General features: G+C 55.7%; 1 protein-coding gene across 4 annotated transcripts in view; it reads left to right on the top strand.

The window, feature by feature from the left end:
• Positions 1 to 22,519, top strand: part of LOC106731892 (leucine-rich repeat-containing protein 37A-like) — a 62,459-nt gene that overhangs the window by 14,096 nt on the left and 25,844 nt on the right. For all 4 annotated transcript variants that reach the window (XM_075911244.2, XM_075911242.2, XM_075911243.2 and 1 more), the window contains exons 2-7: positions 532 to 603; positions 3,348 to 3,419; positions 6,084 to 6,155; positions 6,559 to 6,639; positions 13,396 to 13,467; positions 21,564 to 21,638. In XM_075911244.2, coding sequence (XP_075767359.2) covers positions 532 to 603; positions 3,348 to 3,419; positions 6,084 to 6,155; positions 6,559 to 6,639; positions 13,396 to 13,467; positions 21,564 to 21,638 — 444 coding nt within the window. The remainder of the gene's footprint in view (positions 1 to 531; positions 604 to 3,347; positions 3,420 to 6,083; positions 6,156 to 6,558; positions 6,640 to 13,395; positions 13,468 to 21,563; positions 21,639 to 22,519) is intronic.

Here is a 22,519-nt window from a genome sequence, read left to right as displayed (position 1 = left end):
TTAATCAAACCCTTTCCCTCTGCTCCAAGGGCAGAGAGCTCCCCGGGCCCTCCCTGAAGAGGGTGCAGGAAAACCCAGCTTGGAGAACACAGCCCCAGAGCCCATCTCCGGCGGGAGCAGGGAGGGGATGCAGCTGACATGCTCACAATACCAAACCCGCGGGGCTGGGTTCTTCCCTTATGGATGGCAGGGCTTACAGGACAGCAGCCTCCTTTGTTCCTTCCCAGCTGTTTGGCTCATTCTGGCCACAGCCCTCGGGGCCGCCTGCTTCACCACAGAACACGCTCGGTGATGCCAGCCCAGTGGGGCGTGTGACGCTCAGGCGGGGCAACGGAATCCGTCTCCGTGCGAAGGTTTCGGGGCCTGGCCGTGTTCCACCAAAGTCAAGGGGCACTTTGCCGTTGGGAGCACGGTCACGCTCTCCGGTGACTCAGGGCGGAGGGGAACTGCTTGCACAGTGCTCTGTTCCGAGCACTTCCCGTGAATTCACGCGCTAAAGACTGTGGTGACATGGCCTTTATTTCTTCACAGGGACTTCAGTGGGAATGCTATTTCTTCCATTGAAAAAAGGGTCTGGAAAGGATACCCTTGGGCTGAATATTTGTGAGTATTTTCTAGTGTTTTAAATACTGAGGGCTAACAGGTATTTAGTGTGCACGCACACGCACATGCAAACACACACGTGCGCGCACGCACACACACACGCACACACACCCCTCTCTTTTACTTCAGTTCCAGTTGGGGGTGAGAAAGATACAGCTGAGACTCAATTCTGTGATCTAACATTTATCTTTCACACAGTGAAATCTGAAAGCCGCTCTGATGCCAGTGTTAGCAAAGACAGACGTGCCTGGTGCATTAAGGAGTTGGTATCCAAAGCTGAAATTGGCTCAGTTTATTTCTTAGTAGTAGTTTTTCCATAACTTACACAAGTGACTGGCCACTGGGAATAAGCCAGGGGCTTGTTATATCTGTGTGTGTGTGTGTGTGTGTGTAAATCTTAATACAGATGCATTTAAGAAAAGTTCTTTCGCATACACTATTGTAGCACAGTTAGATTTGCTCTCTTAGGCTATGTCTACACTGCAGGGTTTTTTCAGAAAAGGATACGCAAATTGCAAACTGCAATTTGCGTATCTTTTTCTGGTTTATTTCGGAAGAGGCTTTTCCGAGATTTGGCCCGTCTACACGGGGCCAAATGTCGGCAAAACCTCCTCTTTCGGAACATTCCTTATTCCTCTTAAAATGAGGGATACAGGGATGCCGAAAGAACGTGTCCACTTTTTCGGAAACTATTCCAACAAAGTGGCTGCGTTCTTTGGATGCGGCAGAGCTTTTCCAGTCTACCTCTGCCATGCGGACATAGCCTTACTGACTAGAAGCCACTTCTCAACAAGAGCATGTAATTTACTGTCCGTGCGCACTGGGGCTCAGAGCAGTCTGAGCAGACATGCGTAGAAATACTTCTGGATGGCCAGGGCAGATTTCCACGGTGTGGAACATGCTGTGAATTTTGGCGGCACTGACATCAGATGCTGGGGCCATGCACACAGAGCCCTCATGGCCCTGAGCGTTAGAGTAGAGGTGCAGAAAGCCTTGAGTTCCTCCTTTCTCAGCCAGGTAACAAGCTCCAAACCACCATGCGCTGACTTCACTAGGTCGTCTCATTGTGTTTCTGCTCATGAGCACAGTTTACAGTTTTATAGACAACGCTAATGGTTGCTGGCTTTATATAAAGAGATTGCACGTGAGTTTGCAGTCGTGTTCTTACATTGAACAGAAGTGACTGGCCCTGTTTGAGAACTTAAGCTTCAGACCTGCTACTTTCCAGGCTACGGAACAGCAGGCTTGGTTACAGACCTGGGTTTATAGAACAGACTTTCCCCGCAGCCATTCTCATAATCCCTTGGGAGGCTTTCAGCGGGCTGCAGGCTATGGAAAGGAAGGGAGGAGGCTCAGAACGGACCTGGTCCATTCAAGTCATGCACACGCCCCAACAGTTACTGCTAGTAAATAGCTCTTGGACTCACTGCTCCAAGAGTGTGGCTCTGCGGAGCCAACCAGAGAAGTCCAGTTACAGGGAAGTCGTTTTCCTTCGTTACTTTGTTCCTTTCTGAATCCCTCCGGGTCCAGTTACTGCTCAGTTAGGGCTGAAGATTGGTCTCCCTCCACAGGAAGCTAATGTCCAGTCTCCCATTCTCTCAGCAGACAGCAGAAGTTTGATGCTGTAAAAGCAAATCCTATTTGAAGCGTCAGTCGCACACCTCTCGTGTCTCACATCTTCCACTGCGCCCTGCGTGTCTGATTTCCTTCGAGCTTCAAAACAAACCAAACCTTCTGCTTTGACATTACAGGCTGAAAGGATCCGGGGGAGAAATTTAGCCCCAGGTCAACACACAGAGTTTAGAAGGGTTTTAGAATCTCAACTGTAGAGTCACAGCCAGGACTGCCAGGTACAGGGCCCACTGGAAACTCCTTCTTAGCTCTTCTCTCTGGGGCATCAGTCAGAGGAGTCACGTCTGCCTTGTGACTAATGAAAGTCAGCTCTTATGGAGCTGAGAGAAAAGCTAAAGCCGTCCCTGAGGTTTGAGAGGTGCAGTAGTTACTCAGATTCTCAAGGGTTCATTCAGAAACCATTGCATGTAGGGTGAACAGGGAAATACACGCTGTGGATCAGATTCCGCCAGCTCTCCGCGGATCAGGAAGGATGTCGATACATTGCAGAGGGTTCATGAGAATGATTACAGGGTGGAGAAACCTGCCTAATGTCTACACTTCAGGTAGACATCCACGGCTGGCCTGGGCCAGCTAACTCAGGCTCATGGTGCGGGGCTGTTTCCTGGCAGTGTAGATGCCTGGGTTGGGCTCTGGGATCCTCTCACCTCACAGGGTCCTAGAACCCAGGCTCCAGGATGAGCCCGAAAGGCTTCGTAGCAATGAAGCAGCCCAAACCCCATGAGCCCAAGTCAGCTGGCCTGGGCCAGCCAGGGGTGTCTAACTGCAGCATAGACAGACCCATAGCGACCAACTCCCAGAGCTCCGAGAGGGTTTGGGGTGATTCGATCTGTCTGTAAGTACTTACCTGGAGAGCAAATATCTGATAGTGGGCTACTCAGTCCACCAGACAAAGGCGCTGGCTGGAAGTAGGAGGCAGACAAATTCAGACGCAATAGGGCATGCATTCTTCACCCCTGGGTAATTAACCATTGGAATAAGCTTGCTTGTGCACTCCCCAGGGGAACAGAGAGCCTTTGACAGATGCTATTTTAATACAGGGTTCTGCTGAAGAGATTTGTTTCTCTTGGTTATTGCTGGAGCCAGTGAAATGCCCTTTTGTCTCTTTTCAGAGTTTTAAAGGACAACGACTTACGCAAGCTGCAGAAAGATTCTCTCGAGGGCTTGCTGTCGCTGAAGCACGTGTGCGTGTTTCTTTCTAGTGCTGCTCGTGGGCTGCGCTCATAACAGACAAGCTGCTGTTTGTTCCTGAACCCTTTGCTGCGGCTGGCAGGCTCCGGGGGTTATCTTAAAGCAACGATTGGTTGTAAAGCGGGGGCCCTGGGGACGTCCCTAGGCTGCCGTGTGTGTAGACGTGCTCCAAGCAGAGACCACGCTGGGTTTTGGCAGCGCCCGCCTTGTTTCACAGGTTCCCTTTCTCTCCTCCATTCCGGTGCATGTGCCCGAGGCGCTCCCCGCACTGCCAAACAGGGCTTTCTACGCCACGGTGTGGGTTCTTAGTGGAGGGCAGCTTTCAGCTCCCTGGAGCCAAGGGCAGCCCCAGCTGGGGAGCACAGACCTCAGCTAGCTGCAGGCAAGGCCAAACCAGCCCCACCAAGCGGGGCCTGTCAGTTGGCAGGAGCGGCAGGAGCGGCCGTTTTGCAGAGAAGACAGACCTGCGGTTGGGGTCCCCCTGCTTCCCAGCGCATCCCGCTGTTTACTCTCGTCCCGGGATGCGGGATGGCGCCCACAGCAAGCAGGCGCGAAGTGGCCCACGGGAAGGGCTGCAGAACCGCGTTTGTGAGGGAATCTCCAGGAGGCACACGCCTGGCGCTCCCCGGGCACGTGGGCGCTCGGAGCTCGGCTGAGGCCTGTCTTACTGGGCGGCCTGAGCCAACGTGTGATCCTTGGTTCACTTGGGGATTCTTCGGCTGTCTTGGCAAATGCTGGATTCACACCCCCACCCCCTTTTCCTTTTTAACCCCCGTAGGAAATGCCACACACAGATCCTTGCTAAAAGCATGAAGGTGGTGGCAGTGCGTTCGCTGCTAGGCCCCTGTAAGCTGCCTATTAAATGCTGTCCAGGGGCTTAGGGAACCAGCCCCGATGGACCTGCTGTGGCCGGGGGAAAGCCGCCTCTCTCCAGCCCAAACCTAGCCCAGCCCCTGACCTGTCACCATCAGGGGAGAGGCATTGGTCCCACGGCCTCATCCCAAGCTGCCATGGTGAGGAGAGCACCTCTCCCCATCAGCCCAGTGCTGCTAGGGAGTCCTCTCTCCCCACCATAGCCCCGGGGCCGCCCCACCCCAGCACCTGCATCCCAGCCAGAGCTCTCACACCCTTGCACCCCGACCTTCAGGCCCCCTCCTGCACTTTGAACCCCTCAGACCCCTCCCCCAGATGAATTGTGTTCTGTGCACTAATGTGGAGGACGTGGAGACCAATGACTCCGTACTGGTGCGCCTCACCCAATGCATTCCGCACGTGTGGTCGGTGTCAGTAGGAATCTTTCTGTGGCAGGAGGGAGAGGTTCTTTCCTTTCGGGTTCAATCTGCCCAGTGCTGGGTTTTTCTGCATTGTGCAGTCAGAATGAGCGTGCGTCAGAGCGGTGACATACACAAGGCAGCAAATTCTGCTTTTCTTTTCTCTGTTGGCTCAGACGGCTGCAGCGTTCTCTCCTCCTTGCACCCTTCCTGGCGTACTAGGGAAAGGGCAAAGAGGCAAATGCTTACCCCTCCCTACAAGCTAGTGTGGAGGGCTGCCAGGCTGCCAGGGACCAGAAGAGCTGGCTTAGCCAAGCCCAGAGAGGCCTGCCAGTTAGCAAACAGGAACCGGAGGCACAACAGGCATCTCCGAGGAATGGGGAGGCTAAGCAGGGTTCGAATTGGCTCAGGAACTTAATACTGTTTTGTGTTCAGGGCCTTATGCTGCTGTTCAGTCAGCTTTACATGGGTGTTTTAGCCTGGACAGACCCTTTTCCAAGCCCTGTCCTGGCCACCCTGACTTTTCTGCCCACAAGACATTTGTCCTGTTTGCCTTGGCCAAAGGGATCGGCTGGCAAGCACGAATGGGACAAATGCCCACTTTGGGCACAAAGACAGAGGCACCTGAAAGGGGTGAACAGAGATACCAGTTCTATGGGGGGGGGAGAGCAGGACTCAAGTGGGGGACAGGCAGGGCTCCAGTGAGCAAAGATGCTAGCCCTGTGCACTAGACCTGGAAGGTCGGCTTAAGGTACGGAACCAGCTACGTACAATTCATAGCTGGAATCGGCTTCCTCTTAATCCCACTTTGGTGCCATCCCACATGCTCTGGTCCACTTCCCTGACTCCTCACGGCTGCAAAGAGAACAGCCGCCAGCCGGCCCTCAGCAGTCGATGTTCGACCTGCTAGATCCAAGCCAGCAGAGCGAGCTCCGGCGCGGCGAGTAAAGACGTGCCCAGTGCATGTGGGGCGAACACTGCAGGCCTGACAATTCGTTTCTTCAGATTCTTCAGCAAACCAAACAACAAATGCAGAGTTCAAACCAAGCCCAAACAGTTTGTTTCCTTTTTCAGATCAGCCTTGTTAAAAATCAAACTCAGGTGAAGTGCAGAAGCAACTGTCATTCTGAACCAGAAAAAATGCTTCAGCCAACTCAAATTTGCATTTTTCAGCTGAAAAAGCTTTCGCTCAAGTCTAGTCCTCAAAGGCTTGGTAGGGTTGCTGTGAGTCATAGGGCTTATCCGCACTTCTGTGTCCGTGCAAGTGGCTACCAACTCGTAACAACATAGAATCTTTGCCCTTTGTGTCCAGGCAATGAAAGTAAATGTTGCTGTTGTTCAAGTGCAATCCATATTTTTCTAATCTCCATTTGTTCATTTCAACAGGGATTTATCCTGCAACAAAATCCAGTTTATTGAGAAACAAGCGTTTGAGCCACTGCCTTTTCTGCAGTTTATGTAAGTTATAGAAATGGCTTGATAGTGTATTGTACAGTAAGCAGTGTTTACTGACGTCTGTAACGGAGCTAGTGGTAGAATCAATTCTAGTGGCAATACGTGTGACTAACATTCTGCTCCTGGAAGACTGACTGTGCTCTAGCTAGAGAGACGCCTATAGGTGATGTCCACAGAGATTTGGCTGAAGTTGTTTCTTAAAGATTTACTAAACCCTAGAATAGAAAGCGATTAACTGCACCAGTTTTCACTTCCTCTACTTGATGCACTAAACAAGTGCAGAAAGTAGCAGAATTTCCTCACTAATCCACCTGGGATTTGCATACTCCCTGCCCATGAAAATTGCTCACTGCTAAGTTCCTATCCAGCAGGCCAGATTTATTTCTACAATTGTTTCTTTTCCCAGAAACCTTGGTGGGAATCTCATTACCGAGCTTCAGCCCGGGACGTTCCAGGCCTGGCATGGGATGCAGTTTTTGCAGAAGTTGTAAGTGTAACGAAGTTGACAAGTAAATCGGGACATAAAATCGAGACTGTTGGGGATGGATCCTGCCCTGCAGGGTCTCTGGTTCTCCCCACAAGTACACAGGCAGCCCCTAGCAAACCTTCTGGGGTCCAGGCACCACCTCTGCTTGGGACGTTCTTCCCCTGCCGCGTCTGGGGGGGTGGGGGTAGCATGGGGATTTAAAGGCGCCTTGATTCTTTTTTTGATAGGGGCTTTTTTTGGTTTTGGTTTTTTGGGGTTTTTTGCTCAACCAATTCTTTCCCGCCATGTTCGGTATTTTTTGTGAAACTATCTAGCAGCCGTACCACCTAGAGTTGTGCCAGCGCGGGGTGAGAGAGAGGGTTGAGAAGGGTGCTCACAAGCAGATAGACAGGAAAAGTCCCCTCCCTAGGAGCGCCGATGCAGCAGGAGCCCACAGCTCTGGGCTGCAGCGGGAGCATTGATTTTCTAGCCCCCAGAGCCAGGGGCTGGCCAGTCTGAAGCCCAAGACCATGTTGAGCTTGGCCGGTTCCCACCAATGGGTGCAGTGCGGAGTGACTTAATGCTCCGGAGTGGCTGGCGCAGGCTGGAGGGCTGGCTGGAGTCCCAGCCTCCAGGCAGCAGCAGAGGGGGAGAGACGCTCGCTCGGGGTGGCCCGGAGGAATGAGGAGTCACTGAGGAGAGATGGAGGATGTCACCCAGAGTCAGGAGCCGCAGGCCATCCTCCAGACCTGGGAAGCGGTGGAGGGCCCAAGCGGCTCCGAGGAGGGGCAGGGAGGGGGTGGAGACTGGCCAAGGGCTGAGGTAAGCTAGAGCTGTAGGACAGCTTGGAAATTTTCCATCCAAATGTTTTTTCAACAGGAAAACTTGGGTTTTGACTAATGGAAATGCTGGAGAAAGGTGTCTGCTTTCCTCCGCACTCCTGCATTGCATCCGAAACAAAAAAGAGCTGGCCAAAACCAAGCCTATTTCCAGCAGCTTTGGACCAACACTTTTCATGTTTATGGTCTTCAGATTGGCAACAAAACTTCCATTTTCCCACAGAAAACGTCAATGAAAACAAATATTTTTATTTTCACTGACAGTTTTTGTTGAAAACCCACCCCCCATTTTCCAGCCAGCACCACAAAGCGCCAAGGGGGGCCCTGAATGAGCAGGGAGCCAGTGGACTTTGAGGACTGCACATGATGTGGCCAAGGGGTGGGCTACAGTTTTCTGCTTTCCTTGGCGATTGCAAGGCCGGCATGTGAAGTGGGGCAGCGAGTCAGACGGGGGTGTGGAGGGCAGTCCCAGAAGAAGTATGGCATCATAGGCATGCGCAGCACATTTCATTAGGGTGTGCACCCAGGGAATTTTCTTTTTTAAAGGCGAACATTTATTGAATACTCAACCATAAAGGACATGATTTTTATTCATCAAACAAACTAAAGAAACTAAAACTTAACTAAACTTAATTTTTTTAAATTAACAACTAAACTTTACTTAAAAATACAAACGTAAGTATGGGACATTGTACTTCTTAGTTCGTTTTTTACATGTGCAATTCGGTGCTTATTGCATAATACAGCAATCCATACTTTAAAACTAAAAGAGCATATCATGTGATGAAATTAAAACGCAAAGCCACTTTTTTTTGAGACATTATAGGGTTACCAGATAGTCTTAAAAAATATACCGGACACACTTCATGGGGGGGGGGAGAGGGACTGGCTGGGAGGGGAGTGGGGCTGGCTGGGGGGGGGGCAGGAAGCAGAGCTGGGGGGGAGGGGTTGGGGGCTGGACAGGGGAGATCAGCAGGAAGGAGGGGAAGCCAACGGGAGCGGGGCTGGCCGGGGGAGCTCAGGAGGATGAGGGGAGAACTGGCCGCCGGAAGCAGCGCTGGCAGGGGGTGCAGTGGGGCTGGCCAGGGAAGATCGGAAGGAGGAACCAGCCAGCGGGGGGTAGAGCTGGCGGCGGGGGTGGGGGTGGGGGTTGGGTACAGCAGGGCTGGCCGGGGGAGATCGGGAGAGGAAGGGAGAACTGGCTGCTGGAAGCAGGGCTGGCGGCAGGTGCAGCGGGGCTAGCTGGGGAAGATCAGGAGGAGAAGTGGGGGAGAACCAACCGGTCGGCCAGGAGGGGGTGGGGGGAGGAGCTTATCAGCCGGTGGGGAGCGGGACTGACTCGGGCAGTGCAAATCCCAGGGCGCTCCTGCCCCCCGCACAGTCCAGGCGAAGCGCGAGTCAGTCCAGCTGTGGCTCCATCACGCGCTTGACCGGCGCGCAGGAGCACAGACCGGGCTGCCCCCCCCCCTCCTCACATGCAACCAGGGCTCCCAGCCCCGATCGCGCCCACCTCCCAGCCACTCCCCACACCAGGCTTCCAGGCGCCCAGTTGGAAAACCAGAAAATATCGGTATTTTCTGGATTTTTTTACTGGACAGAGCCCCAAAAACCCAGACTGTCTGGTAGAAAACTGGACACTTGGCAACCCTAAGACATCAGGGTGTGCCTGGGCACACCCGGCACACCCCGTACGCACTCCAGTGCATGGCATGCATAGGGGACAGGCAGGGTATAAACTGGGGGATTGTGGGAACACAGGGAGTTGAGAGTCAAATGATGTGAGTCATGGACAATGGAAGCAAATGCACTGAGGAGGGAAATAGAAGACTGTTTATTTTCTGAGAGAAGCATTTTTTTGGGTTTTTAGATCTTTAGTTCAATATGCCCAGGGCCCTGTGTCTTCCCTGACTGCCACTGTGAATTCCCTTCAGAAGTCATTCCTCACTGCAGAACTGTGGTCCAACTTCTACACTTCATCCGAAAGCCTTCCTCAGATGCTTGGAACTTGGTCAAACTTTTATCTCACAGGCTGCAATGTTCCACAATGGGTCTGGGCTTGAGAGTGAATTCTGGGAAATCTGAGCAAACCCCCATATAAAGCCCACTTCTGCCATTCAGGCATATGGGCCTAGTTCTCACTGACTCCTTTACATTGCTCTGACAGCGTAAAGGAGCCTTGAAACGGAGCTTTATCTACCTCAGCACAGGGCCATCTGCACCTGCTTTTGGGCAGCCCAGTGTTCAAAAGTTGGAAACTTGCCCTCTGGCGGGGAGAAAGTCCCAGGTCCACATGTGCTTCTCAGTGGGCCCGTGGAAATTCACTGGCATTGTGTTTGGAAAGCACCATTGCCTCTGTCCTGCCCTGCGTTTTCAGTCACCCTCTCCTACAGCTGAACACCACCATGCTCATGGGACCTGAGTGGCTTTTTCGTTCCAGGCACGTGGATTTGTGTATCTGGAGGAGGAGATGCACTTAAAAGCAGTCTTCATCACACACACACACACACACACACACACACACACACACACACACACACACACACACACACACACACACACACACACACACGCGCGCAACTCCTTATGATACAAACACCTGCCATTTGTAGGGCCCCGTGTGTAAGCCAGGCTGGCACATGTGTACACGCTCCACCCATCTGCCACCTGCCATCCCACGTGCACCATGCTCCCCTCCTTCCGCCCTGTGCAAAGGGAGCATCCTGCGTGCCCTCAGGCCTGCCAGCCAAGAGGCAAACATGGAGGGAGGCCTGGGCTCTGGCAGAAGATTTTCCCCAAGATGCTTGTGGGTGACCCAGAACCTCACCCAGGAGGGCGTCCACCTGGCCTGGCATCAGACCCACCTGCCCTGGGGTGGTGCAGGCAGCAGCTCGTACCTTCGCACTGAGGACTGCAAGGAGCTCTCAGCCCTGCCTTATGCTGCACAGGACTTGTCCGGACAGCACAGGAAGGAACCCAAGGCTCTCCTGCCTTCCCCTGAGTCAGGGACTTGCCTCTCCATCTCTTAAGCAGGGAAGAAGTCCTGCAAAGACACCGACATTTGCTCCCCCGGGATTCCAGGGTTTTCTTACTGCCCAATCGCAGCCAAAGGGGGCCCCTGACCCTCCACCCGCCGGCAGCTAAAAGAGGCCAAGAGGTTTAGAACTCAGTGGCTAGCGCCAGGCCCCTAAACAAGTGAGCTGGTTTCCCCAGGTGCTGAGCGCCCCCTGCTGCCCATGGGCCCAGTGACACTCAGTTCCAGGCAAATGTTCAGAAGAAACGAACGAGTAAGGGGGGGAAGTTTCAGAGGGGGAGCCGAGTTCCTCTGCCGCTGAATAAACTTGAAACACAGCACTGGTCCTGCAGCACCTCAGGGCATGTCTACACTACCCCCCGAGTTCGAACTAGCGGGGTAATGTAGTCATCCGCAGTTGCAAATGAAGCCCGGGATTTGAATTTCCCGGGCTTCATTTGCATAAAGCCGGCCGGCGCCATTTTTAAATGCCGGCTAGTTCGGACCCCGTGCCGCGGCTACACGCGGCACGGACTAGCTAGTTCGGATTAGGAAGCCTCCCCCCTTTTCCCCTATTTATTTTGGCCCTGGACATCCAACACGCTGGTCATCTGAAGAAGCTCGTGATGCCATCTACAATGTTGTGTTAGTCTTTAAAATGCTACAGACTATTTGTTGTTTTTTAAGTTTATCCTGTACAGATTAACTCAGCTAACCCCTGAAGCTTATGATCAATGAGGCTGACAGGGTGGGTGCTAAGGACTCTGCGTACCCAGTGCTTGGCTTTTGAGGTCATTAGGGTGTGGAATGTCGGGGGCTACACAGTTAAGGTCTTTGATTAAACCTCTAGTGCAGTGTCAGACTTGTAAGTGAAACCTAGTTCTGCAGCGTCTCTCTCCAGCTGGGTTTGGAAATTGCCTCAATTGTCACCCCCAGAGCCCGCAGGGGCGCCCGGGCAAGTGAAAACGCCCCCAGCAGGCTTCTTGTGTCACCATTTCGAGTATCCGATTTGTGTCCGGGAATCCCTTGTCACAGAGACTGTCCGGTTTGGCCAGTGTCCATGGCCGAGGGGCACTGCTGGCACGTGCTGGCAGAGATCACGCTGGGGGACGTGCAGTTGTGTGAGCCTCTGGTGTGGTGGCCGATGGTGTCGCTGGTGTAGCTATGTGGGCAGAGTTGGCACCAGGGCTGATTGCAGGGGCGGGTTCCTGGGTGAGGGTGACGGGGCTGTTGCTGTGTGGTTGCGGGACAGAATTTGTTTGAGGTTGGGGATTTGTCTGTAGGCGAGGATTGGCCTGTCCCCAAGGCCTGTGAGAGTGAGGGGTCATTTTCCAGGCTAGGCTGTAGATTGTCAATGATGCGCTGGAGGGGTTGAGTCGGGGGCTGCAGGCGATGCCCAGGTGGGTCCTGTTGTTCTCTTTGCTGGGCCTGTCGAGAAGAAGCTGATGCCTCATCTGGGTCTGTCGATCTGTTTTTTTCACTTCTCCGGGTGGGTATTTCAGTTTTAAGAAGGCTCGATATCGATCCTGTAGGCGTTTGTCTCTGCTTGTGGGATGAGCAAATCCGCTTGGATCTTCGGTCCTGGCTGTAAACAATTGACTGTGAAATGTGTCTGGGATGGAAGCTGGAGGCATGAAGGTAAGTGGAGCAGTCGGTAGGTTTCCGGTATAGAGTGGTAGAAATGTGTCCATCGTGTACTTGTACTGGAGTGTCCAGGACGTGGATCTCTCATGTGCACTGGTCCAGGCTGAGGTTGATGGTGGGGTGGAAGCTGTTGAAATCTCCGTGAAATTCTTCCAGGGTCTCTTTCCCGTGGGTCCTACGATGTAGATGTCATCGATGTAGCGTAAGTGGAGTAGGGGTGCTGGGAGCAGGAGCTGAGGAAATGTTGTTCAAGGTCGGCCATAAAGAGGTTGGCAGATTGCGGGGCCTTGCTGCTGACTTGAAGATACAAATTGTCCCCGAATGGGACGTAGTTGTGGGTGAAGACAAAGTCGCGGAGCTCTGTGACCAGGCGTGCAGTGCTGTCATCGGGGGTGATGTTCTAACTTGCCTGGGCACCCACTGCTGGCTCTGAAGGTGACAATTGAGGCAATTTCCAAACCCAGCTGGAGAGAGAAGCTGCAGAACTTGGTTTCACTTACAAGTCTGACACCTGCACTAGGGCTGTGTCTAGACTGGCCAGTTTTTCTGGAAAATCAGTCGCTTTTCCGGAAAAACTTGCCAGCTGTCTACACTGGACGCTTGAATTTCCGCAAAAGCACTGACTTCCTACTGTAAGAAATCGGTGCTTCTTGCGGAAATACGATGCTGCTCCCGTTCGGGCAAAAGTCCCTTTTGCGCAAAAGGGCCAGTGTAGACAGCTCAGATTTGTTTTGCGCAAAAAAGCCCCGATCGTGAAAATGGCGATTGGGGCTTTTTTGCACAAAAACTCATCTAGATTGGCACGGACGCTTTTCCACAAAAAGTGCTTTTGTGTTAAAGCATCCTGCCAATCTAGACGCTCTTTTCCGCAAATGCTTTTAACGGGAAACTTTTCCGTTAAAAGCATTTGTGGAAAATCCTGCCAGTCTAGACGTAGCCTAGAGGTTTAATCAAAGACCTTAACTGTGTAGCCCCGACATTCCACACCCTAATGACCTCAAAAGCCAAGCACTGGGTACGCAGAGTCCTTAGCACCCACCTTGTCAGCCTCATTGATCAGAGATTCTCATGGCCAGTACCTTGTTTTCCTGCTCTGCTGGGTGTGCCCCGGACTCCTTAGCGCCGCTCACCAGAGGAAGTGGGCTGTGCCTGTGAACGCTCATGATGCCGTCGCCGTGTGTTGTTGGTCTCTGGGGAGGGAAGCCAAGAGCGACGTGTGACCCTTGTTAGCCAGCCTTGCTCTCCAGCTCACTCAGCCCTGGTGCTGTCCCCTTCCTTTTTCAGGGTCCTGAGCCATAATCCATTGTCAGTCGTGGCAGACACGTCGCTTTTCACACTGCCCTCCCTGGCGTATCTGTAAGTACCCGCTTGCCTCGGCCCCGATCCGTCAGTGCGTTGGCTCTGCCCCTCCCTCCCATGCATGGGGCTGCTGCAAATCACCGTGAAGGGAGCGGGAGGCAGGGGCCATCCCACTCCAGCCCCACACAGGCTGGCCCAAGGAGATCAGCTGGAGACACTTCCCAGGGGTCAGCCCCACACCGGACAGGAGGCCTGTGCCGCAGGGAATGCTGATTGAAGGCTGGAATGCGGGTGCGCCTGCTGACTCTGCAGCGCTAATGGACTATAACCCAACGGGGCTGGGGCCGGCTGTGTCAATAACCCAGCACTGGGTCTGTATGGGCACCGCTTGCGCCAGCGCAGGGCGGAGCCCCTGGCACTCCTACGCCCCACAGCCCCCGTCCTTCTCCGGGGGGATGGCTACATGCAGCATTTCAGCTCCCACAACCCCGCAGGCCAGGGTTCTGCCAGGCGTGCGATTTGCAGATATCCTCCCACTGCATCGCCCAGCTTGGGTCTCCTCCGTCCAGTGGTTTGCTCTCGCCGCCGGGAGCCTGACTCGGACAGTGCCTGGGGCTGCCGTGCGCGGACGGGGCTTTTTACCATTTATTTGTAGGAGCTAGTCAACCCCCCCAACATCCTGTGCACAGAGATCTCGGAGTTTCTCGGCCACCTCTCTATGTAAGATACTTTAATGACTCCTGATACCATGACATCTGAGTCCCCCCCCCAACGTATTTATTGCCCCGCCCCCGGGAGATGGGACAGCACTCTTCTCGTGAGGCAGGGGAACCCGAGGGAGGCTAAATGACTGCTCAGGGGCATGTACAGAGTCAGTGGCAGGGAACTGAACCCAGGCCTCCCCCAGGCTAGGCTGTCTCAGTGGCATCTACTATTCCTTGCTCTGTGTCCTGCGCTAGGAACAGATTCCTCGTCTTCCCTGGTATTTTCAGAACTTTGTTTGCTCCCCTAGGCGTGTGCGCAGGACACGCGGAGCCAGGGGTTTGGGATTGCTCCATGTGAGCCAGTGCCATGTTATTGCGCATTTCTTCTTTCATTCCCGTGGTTGCATATTGATTGACTCCCTGTGTAAAGCCAGAGGAGAGGGGGTCAGATCCGGGAAGGCTGAGTGGCAAAGATTTGCCCTTTGTGCTCTTGGGGCACACACTCAGACTCCTGGGGGTGTCCGGACAGGCATCGGGCTCTGTCCCAGGCCAGTAACGGTTCAGCTGCGTGCGTGTGGTGCGCTGGCTGCAGGCTCCGAGTGCCCCAAACACCACCCGCCAGATAAGGACCAGGTGAACTGCCAAACGCAGCGCAGTCCGTTGTCAGCACTCTGACCCCCCGACAATGGGCTCAGCACAGTCAGCGATGGCATTTTCCGTTGCCCCCCAGGCCAGACAAGGGCAGCCCCCCGGGATACATTTGTATAGGTAGGGACAAAGAAGTTCCACATCGCTGCCGCGCTCCCACACTGCCCTCGGCATGCTGTCAGTGACGCTGTACTGAACCTGGGCGGGTCTGCCCCTTTATCTGGGGGTGGTACGCAGGGGTTCTGTTCCCTCCCCTTTTGTGACGGCGCGTTGGGGTCCCCCGCCTCCTGCACCCCCGAAATGGCACGAACAGACTCCACCAGCCGGTAGAATAGGGGTGGTTTATTGCCTCTCCAGAATACAGCACAGCACAGATGTCATCAGGTTACAGGGCAGGCCTAGGATGCCTCAGCCCCCCTTGATATGGGGGGAGGACTCGGCTTCTAAACCCCCCAGCCTGTGGCTGAGGCTGCTTCCTCCATCCTCCCAGATAGAAACTAACTAACTCTCCTCCAGCCCTGCCCCCCAGCCAGGGCAGCATCCACCTTCCTTTGTTCCTCTCCATGGGGGGTGTCTGGCCATACTGGTTTGCATAGTGACTCATCCTGTTTTGCTGGGTCGTGGTACCCACGGCAGCCAGTGGGGTTACCCCAGAGCCAGCAGCATAGAAACCAGCCAGGTACCCCCACTACGTCACACCTTTGCAATGCGCATGGCCTGTGCCTGGTGCCTAGGAGTTTTCTGCACTCCCAGCCCTGCCTCTCGCTCACAGCCTCACTTTGCTTTACATTGGCAAAGTCTTGGCCATTGGTGCCGAGGCCTCAGGCCTCCACCCGCGGGCGATACCTGGGCTATGTTTTGGGCCCTGTTCCCAGGGAACATGGTGTCCCCCGGGCGCCAGGCTGCCGATCCACGTCCGTCTTTTGGCAGTGTGACGGCCCTAATAACAGTCAGATTTTGGTGGGGGGCGACCTGTGTGTGCTGTGATCAGGGCCGGATTAAGGGGTGGGCTAGCCAGGCCGGTGCCTGGGGCGCTGACCTATGGGGGCGCTAAAACACCCCGGTTCACCTGCGGGCGCCTCTAGGGCTGGCGCATGGAACGCAGTAGGGCGGAGGCTGCTTCCCCCGGCCGGCCGCATCCCGCCTGCAGCCCCAGCTCCTGCGCTGAGACTTGGAGGCTCCTGCCGCTGAAGGGGCGCTGAGCTAGATGCGAGGGTGCTGCCTTCGGAGCCTCAGTTTTCGCTCGGCCGACAGAAAGCGAGTCCGCGGGCGGCCGGCGAGGCTCGGGGAGCAGCAGCGCTGGTCTCTCCTGTGCCAAATCCGCCGCACGGGGCGCCCAGAACCGGGGCTGTGCACCCAGCGCCCCCGCACCCAGCACACACCCGCCAGTTACGCGGCTCCCAGCTGCCCTGCGCTCAGCCCGGGGAGCGCCCCTGCTGATCGGGAAGCCATTCCTCTTTGCCCCAGCCCAGCTGGAGCGAGACGCAGCCTCCCCAGGCTGAGCACAGGGCAGCTGGGCTGGAGCAAAGAGGAGCGGCTGCCCAGCCAGTGGTTTTAAGCCCAGGTGCACCACACTCCACGTGGGCTGGAGTAGAGGGGAAACTGCCCGGTCAGCTGGCCCTGGTGTTCGGCAGAGGCTGCGCCGCGCTCCAGCTGATCCGGCGGCTTCTCCTCTGCTCCAGCCCAGGTAAAGTGTGGTGCACCTGGGCTGAACACCACGGCTGGCCAGCCGACCCGGCAGCTGCTTCAGTGCAGGTAGTCCGGCATGGGGCACCTGGGCACGCACCTTCCTCTGCCGCCTCCGAGGGCTCCGATACGACCGGCAGCTCTTCCTTATCCACCCGAGGGGCCTTCCGCGCGACCTCTCAGAGCTGCCGGAATTCTACCAGGACCTCCTCCAGACCTGGAAGCTGTTCTCGGTGACCAGGTCCATTGTGGCCTCCGAGGGAGCAGACCTCCTCGCGGAGCCCCTGCTCCACAATCCAGCCTTGTGCATGCAGGTGGCGGAGTCTCCCTCGGTGCGCCGGAGGCTGATCCTGGCAGAAGCCACCAAGGTCGGAGACCTCCAGGACTACGACGGGGCACTGGGTGGATCCCCGAGCGCTCGCCCAGCGCATGGGGCTCTCCACCCCCCGAATTCCCCTGCGCCTACTCCAGGAGGTGAAGGCGGCCTTGCCGCGGCCCGCTCTCGACTTCCTGCAGCGGTCCGTGCGAGAGGGTACGCCCCGCCCCTCCCCTCCTGCAAACCCTCCGTCCTTTTTTATCAGGCGCGGGCCCCCCCGGCCTCCCCATCCTTGGACCCCCAGCCGGCTGCAAAATCTGCAGCCGGTCTGCTTTCAAACCGTGCCAAGACAACATCTGTACACGCTCGTGCTCCACACCCTGCATTTCCCCACCCTCATGTCCCGCCCCGACACTAAGGCTGTGTCTAGACTACATGGCTCTGTCGGCAGAGGCATGTAAATTAGACACATAGGCAAAGGCAAATGAAGCCGCGATTTAAATGATCGCAGCTTCATTTACATTTACATGGCTGCCGCGCTGAGCTGATCAGCTGTTTGTCGGCTCGCGTGCTAGTCTGGACGCTCCCCTGCCGACACCAAAGCCCTTTGTCGGCAGCCCCGTTATTCCTCGTGGGATGAGGTTTACCGGGGCTGCCGACAAAGGGCTTTGATGTCGGCAGAGGGAACGTCCAGACTAGCGCGCGAGCCGACAAACGGCTGATCAGCTATTTGTCGGCTCAGCGTGGCAGCCATGTAAATTTAAATGAAGCCGTGATCATTTAAATCGCGGCTTCATTTGCCTTTGCCAAAAAAACAAATCTACATGCCTCTGCCGACAGAGCCATGTAGTCTAGACGTACCCTAAGTGGCGGGACTATCGAAGACCCATAGAGGGTGGGGAACCCCGATGGGCCAGCGTCAATTCCGATCTAATTCCACGGCCCATCGGGGACAACAGTTGGCGGCTCCTTCACGGGGCCGTGAGCACGGGCGTGTACTTGGCGCGGTTCACCCCAATCCCGGACACCTGCCCCTTCTGCAGCGTGAGGGAGAACCTGGCGCGCGCCTACCTCGAATGCGCCAGGCTGCAGCCCCTATTCCGGCTCCTCCAGAACTTCTTACTGAGGGTCTGGCTGCACTTCTCCCCTCACCTTTTCCTGTACGCACACCCCATCCGTGGCCCCACAGAGTCGCGAGACCTCGTCAGCCTGCTCCTGGCCCCGGCAAAGGCTGCCATCTACAACCCCAGGAGTGAGCTGTTAGGCGAGGGGTTCTCTGCGACTGGGGGGCCTATTTCCGCTCCTCCCTCGTGTCACGTATCCGGGCAGAGTTCCTCTGGGCGGCGCCCACCGGCTCCATCGACAGCTCTGAGGAGCAGTGGGCGCTGGCCGGGGCTCTCTGCTCGGTGTCCCCGTCCGGTACCCTAGTTATAAACCTTTAGCCTGCACTCCTTGCCCCTTTCGTTATTATTTGTCCCCAGCAATTAATTGGACACGGGTCCAGTCGTCCCTCCCGCAAGGCTGGGGGAGGGGCTTTTAGAAAGTGTGCTCAGGGGCGGGGTCCCCCATAGCCACGTGCTCGGGGGCGGGGCCCCCCATAGCCATGTGCTCGGGGGCGGGGTCCCTCCATAGCCGTGTGCTCGGGGGCGGGGCCCCCCATAGCCACGTGCTCGGGGGCGGGGTCCCCCATAGCCACGTGCTCGGGGGCGGGGCCCCCCATAGCCGTGTGCTCGGGGGCGGGGTCCCTCCATAGCCACGTGCTCGGGGGCGGGGTCCCTCCATAGCCACGTGCTCGGGGGCGGGGTCCCTCCATAGCCACGTACTCGGGGGTGGGGCCCCCCATAGCCGTGTGCTCGGGGGCGGGGTCCCTCCATAGCCACATGCTCGGGGGCGGGGTCCCTCCATAGCCACATGCTCGGGCTATGGAGGGACCCCGCCCCCGAGCCCCCGCCCTAACCCTAACCCCATCCGCTCTCCCCCGACACACACATCATTGCTGTCCAGGAAGCTACTAAGGCACCGGAAAACTAGGTTTTTGGCAGATCACTTATCACTTAGCTGGCAGGAGCACTGTATCTAATTCCTGTACAAAAGAAAGAACATGAAATAAAGATGAGACCCATTCGGCTCCAATACTGACCTATTCTGACATCTTGTGGCAAGTCACGTAAGGGACATCGATTAGCCTTCAAATTGGAATGTATATTCTCACTTTGGTGCTTGCTCTGTGGAGAGAGACCCTGTCAGACTCCTGGGCTCTCTCAGCTCTGGGAGGGGAGAGCGTCTAGTGGTTACAGCAGGGGGCAGATACATTTGGGCTCGATATAAGAACGGCCACACGGGGTCAGACCAACGGTCCATGCAGCCCAGCGTCTTCAGAAGCAACGAACAGACGGGGGATTTATCAGCACTGAATTCCACCTGCCCTTGTGTTGCCCAGTCACCCAGTTGGTGGGATCCCTTCTCAGCGCTGCAGGCAGCTTTGGACTTGGCACATTTGTGAAATGTTGCATCATCTGCAAATGTTGCCACCTGACATCACGTATGAGCAAGCTCACAGCACAGGTCCCTATGCAGAGCCCTTCATTCCTACGCACCCAGCAATGTCCCATGGTCGTCTTACGCTCCTGCCCTTACCGGAACGACCAGCCCTTGGGTCTCTTACCCACCCTGCCCCGAAGGCAAAGCTGGGAGCAGCCTGAGCGCTGTCTCTGGGGTAGCCAGAGCATGTGGTTTAAGCAGACGTCAGTCATGAAATGCAGGGCTCCCATGTCGGGGGGTCCCGACCCTTAGTCCCTCCTGAATGGCGCCTTGGGTAACAGTCTAGCTGCTGTAAATGGGCAAAGCTCCAGCAAAAGCAGGAAAGGCCTCACCGGAGCCCGTGGCTGGCACCTGAAGAGAGACCAACTCAGGCTGAGACGAGTGTGGAAGTGGTGAACAGCAAGGGCACGTCTACGCTCCAGCTACGTCTAGACTAGCGTGATTTTCCGCAAATGCTTTTCACAGCATTAAAAGCATTTGCGGAAAAGCGCGTCTAGATTGGCCCGGACACTTTTCTTTTTGCAGAAGAGCGTCCCTGCCAATCTAGACGCGCTTTTGGGCAAAAAAGCCCCGATCGCCATTTTCGCAATCGGGGCTTTTTTGCGCAAAACAAATCTGAGCTGTCTACACTGGCCCTTTTGCCCGAACGGGAGCAGCGCGGTATTTCTGCAAGAAGCACCGATTTCTTACACGAGATGGTCCGTGCTCTTGTGGAAATTCAAGCGGCCAGTGTAGACAGCTGGCACGTCTAGACGCAGCACAGCGCTATTTCAAAGTAACTGGCCTTACGTCGCGCTAGCAAGGGGAGCGCCCGCACGGCAATCCGGAGCAATAACCCCTCACTTCACGAGGGGTAACGCCTCCCTTGCTGCTCCTCCGCGGGCCACTCAAAGGAATCGCTCCCAGCGCTGCCTGGGACTCCCAGTCGAGGTTAGGGAGCCGCTTCCCTGGAGTGCGGACGTGTTATTTCGACATCGTTATTTTGGGAGTTGCTGTTCCGAAGTGAGTGCGTCGTGTAGACCTGCCCTGAGACGGGCTAATGGCTGGAACAACGAGCCCAGGGTGACGGGGGATTCTGCCGCCTGACAATCTGCAAATCCATATCGGAGGCTTTCTAGCAGATCTGCTCCAGATCGATAATCCTGCCTCGCCTCGGTGTCTGTGAAATCTGTGAACCACCCTGCTCCTGCTGCCGAGGATCTGCCCTGGAGCGTCTCGCGCGTGCCACACACCCAGCCTCTGCCTGCATCTTGCTCTTCCCTGAACTTTCCTTGTACCAGACTCTGAATGAGGAGACAGCGCAGAGAGACCGTTCCCCCCCCCCCCCCCCCCGAGAAAACACAGGCTGCTCTGTGCAGTGCTCAGTGGTGGGGATGGGCCATTCGTCTTGTGAGGAGGAGCTCGGGGGTCCTGGCAGTAAGGCTCTGCCCCGGGTGGGGTTCCAGACCCGCCACAGCTGTTCTCAGCTCTGCCCCACACAAGCCGCTTCCTCTCTCGCTGCCTCAGTTCCCCACCCGCTAGCTAGACGTGAACCCTCTCGTGGGGCTGGGTGGGTTATTCGGTGGCACAGAGGCCGTGGTGGTTAGCGTCCAGGCAGACCAAAGAGCTGCTCTTGCTCACCCTCCTCAGACTTCCCTCCTCTCGGGGACGGAGTCTGAAGCCGCCTCAGACACCTTGTGGGTCTTTTGGCTGGAGTGGCCTATGCGGCAACACATTGTTTGTTTATGTCTTGTCATACTTGAGCATGTCTTGTCTGCACACATCCAGGCGCTGGCGCAATGAAAGTGTGTGGCTAAACCCATTCCACCGGAGCGCACCTGATGCCCGATTATGGTTTAAGAGCAGCTGAGTAGAGCGTACTCCTCTAACAATGGATTGTACTAAATTCACACCCACATATCTCTCAGGGGGTGGATAGATTGAGCATTAGCTGCCTACACCCAGTGTTGTGAGTTCAATCCCTGAGGGGGCCATTTGGGGATCTGGGCCAAGTCTGTCAGGGATGGTCCTGCTGTGAGGGTGGGGCCTGCTCTTTATTATATGATAATATATGGAGTGATACCCTTCCAGCTCCAGGAGAGGGGTATATCTCCATATAGTAGTATTAAGAGCATCAGCTCATGGTCCAGGTGGCTTTAGCCATCTCAGTTAAGAGCAACCCCTGGGTGAAGCAGTGCACATCTGTGTGGACAAGCCCTCTGCTGGGGTGTGCTATTCAGGCCTCCACACTCAGTCTGTTTTTTAAACATCTTTTCCAGGGACCTAGGAGCCACCCAAGTGACGCAAAAGACATTTCAGACCCTCCTCCTGACGGCGCTCCGGTTAGAAACGCTGTAAGTACGCGGCAACTGGTTGTCCTCAGAGCCGAGCCCAGGTGCTAGAAAATTCCCTGCCTGAAAATCAAAACAAAACCAAACAAAAGGAAGCAAAACGAAAGCCCAGCCCCAGACAAACACAAACGCAAAGTGCCCAAGTCTGAACAGCTCGAGTTGAGCTTTTTCTGCAGCACTCAAAGGCTTACGGATGTCCCTTCCCCTGGAGAAATACTGACTCGTGCTGCAGTCTGGTATCACCAAAACTGTCCCGCAGAGCATTCAGCATTTGCACAGATGCCGTGTGCTTTCTGCCACGCCTGCCTGCTGGTGCACTGGGCACTGGTGAACGGTTACACCATCCCGCAGAGCGTTCAGCATGTGCACAGATGCCGTGTGCTTTCTGCCACGCCTGTCTGCTGGTGCACTGGGCACTGGTGAACGGTTACACCATCCCACAGACCGTTCAGCATGTGCACAGATGCCGTGTGCTTTCTGCCACGCCTGCCTGCTGGTGCACTGGGCACTGGTGAACGGTTACACCGTCCCGCAGAGCGTTCAGCATGTGCACAGATGCAGTGTGCTTTCTGCCACGCCTGCCTGCTGGTGCACTGGGCACTGGTGAACGGTTACACCGTCCCGCAGAGCGTTCAGCATGTGCACAGATGCCGTGTGCTTTCTGCCACGCCTGCCTGCTGGTGCACTGGGCACTGGTGAACAGTTACACCATCCCGCAGAGCGTTCAGCATGTGCACAGATGCCGTGTGCTTTTTGCCACGCCTGCCTGCTGGTGCAATGGGCACTGGTGAACAGTTACACCGTCCCGCAGAGCGTTCAGCATGTGCACAGATGCCTTGTGCTTTCTGCCACGCCTGCCTGCTGGTACACTGGGCACTGGTGAA

This window comes from Pelodiscus sinensis, chromosome 29, assembly GCF_052426305.1.
Source record: "Pelodiscus sinensis isolate ZL-2025 chromosome 29, ASM5242630v1, whole genome shotgun sequence".
NCBI classification, from domain to species: Eukaryota; Metazoa; Chordata; order Testudines; family Trionychidae; genus Pelodiscus; species Pelodiscus sinensis.
Note: the sequence above shows the minus strand (reverse complement) of the source record. Positions and strands in the feature narration are given on the sequence as shown.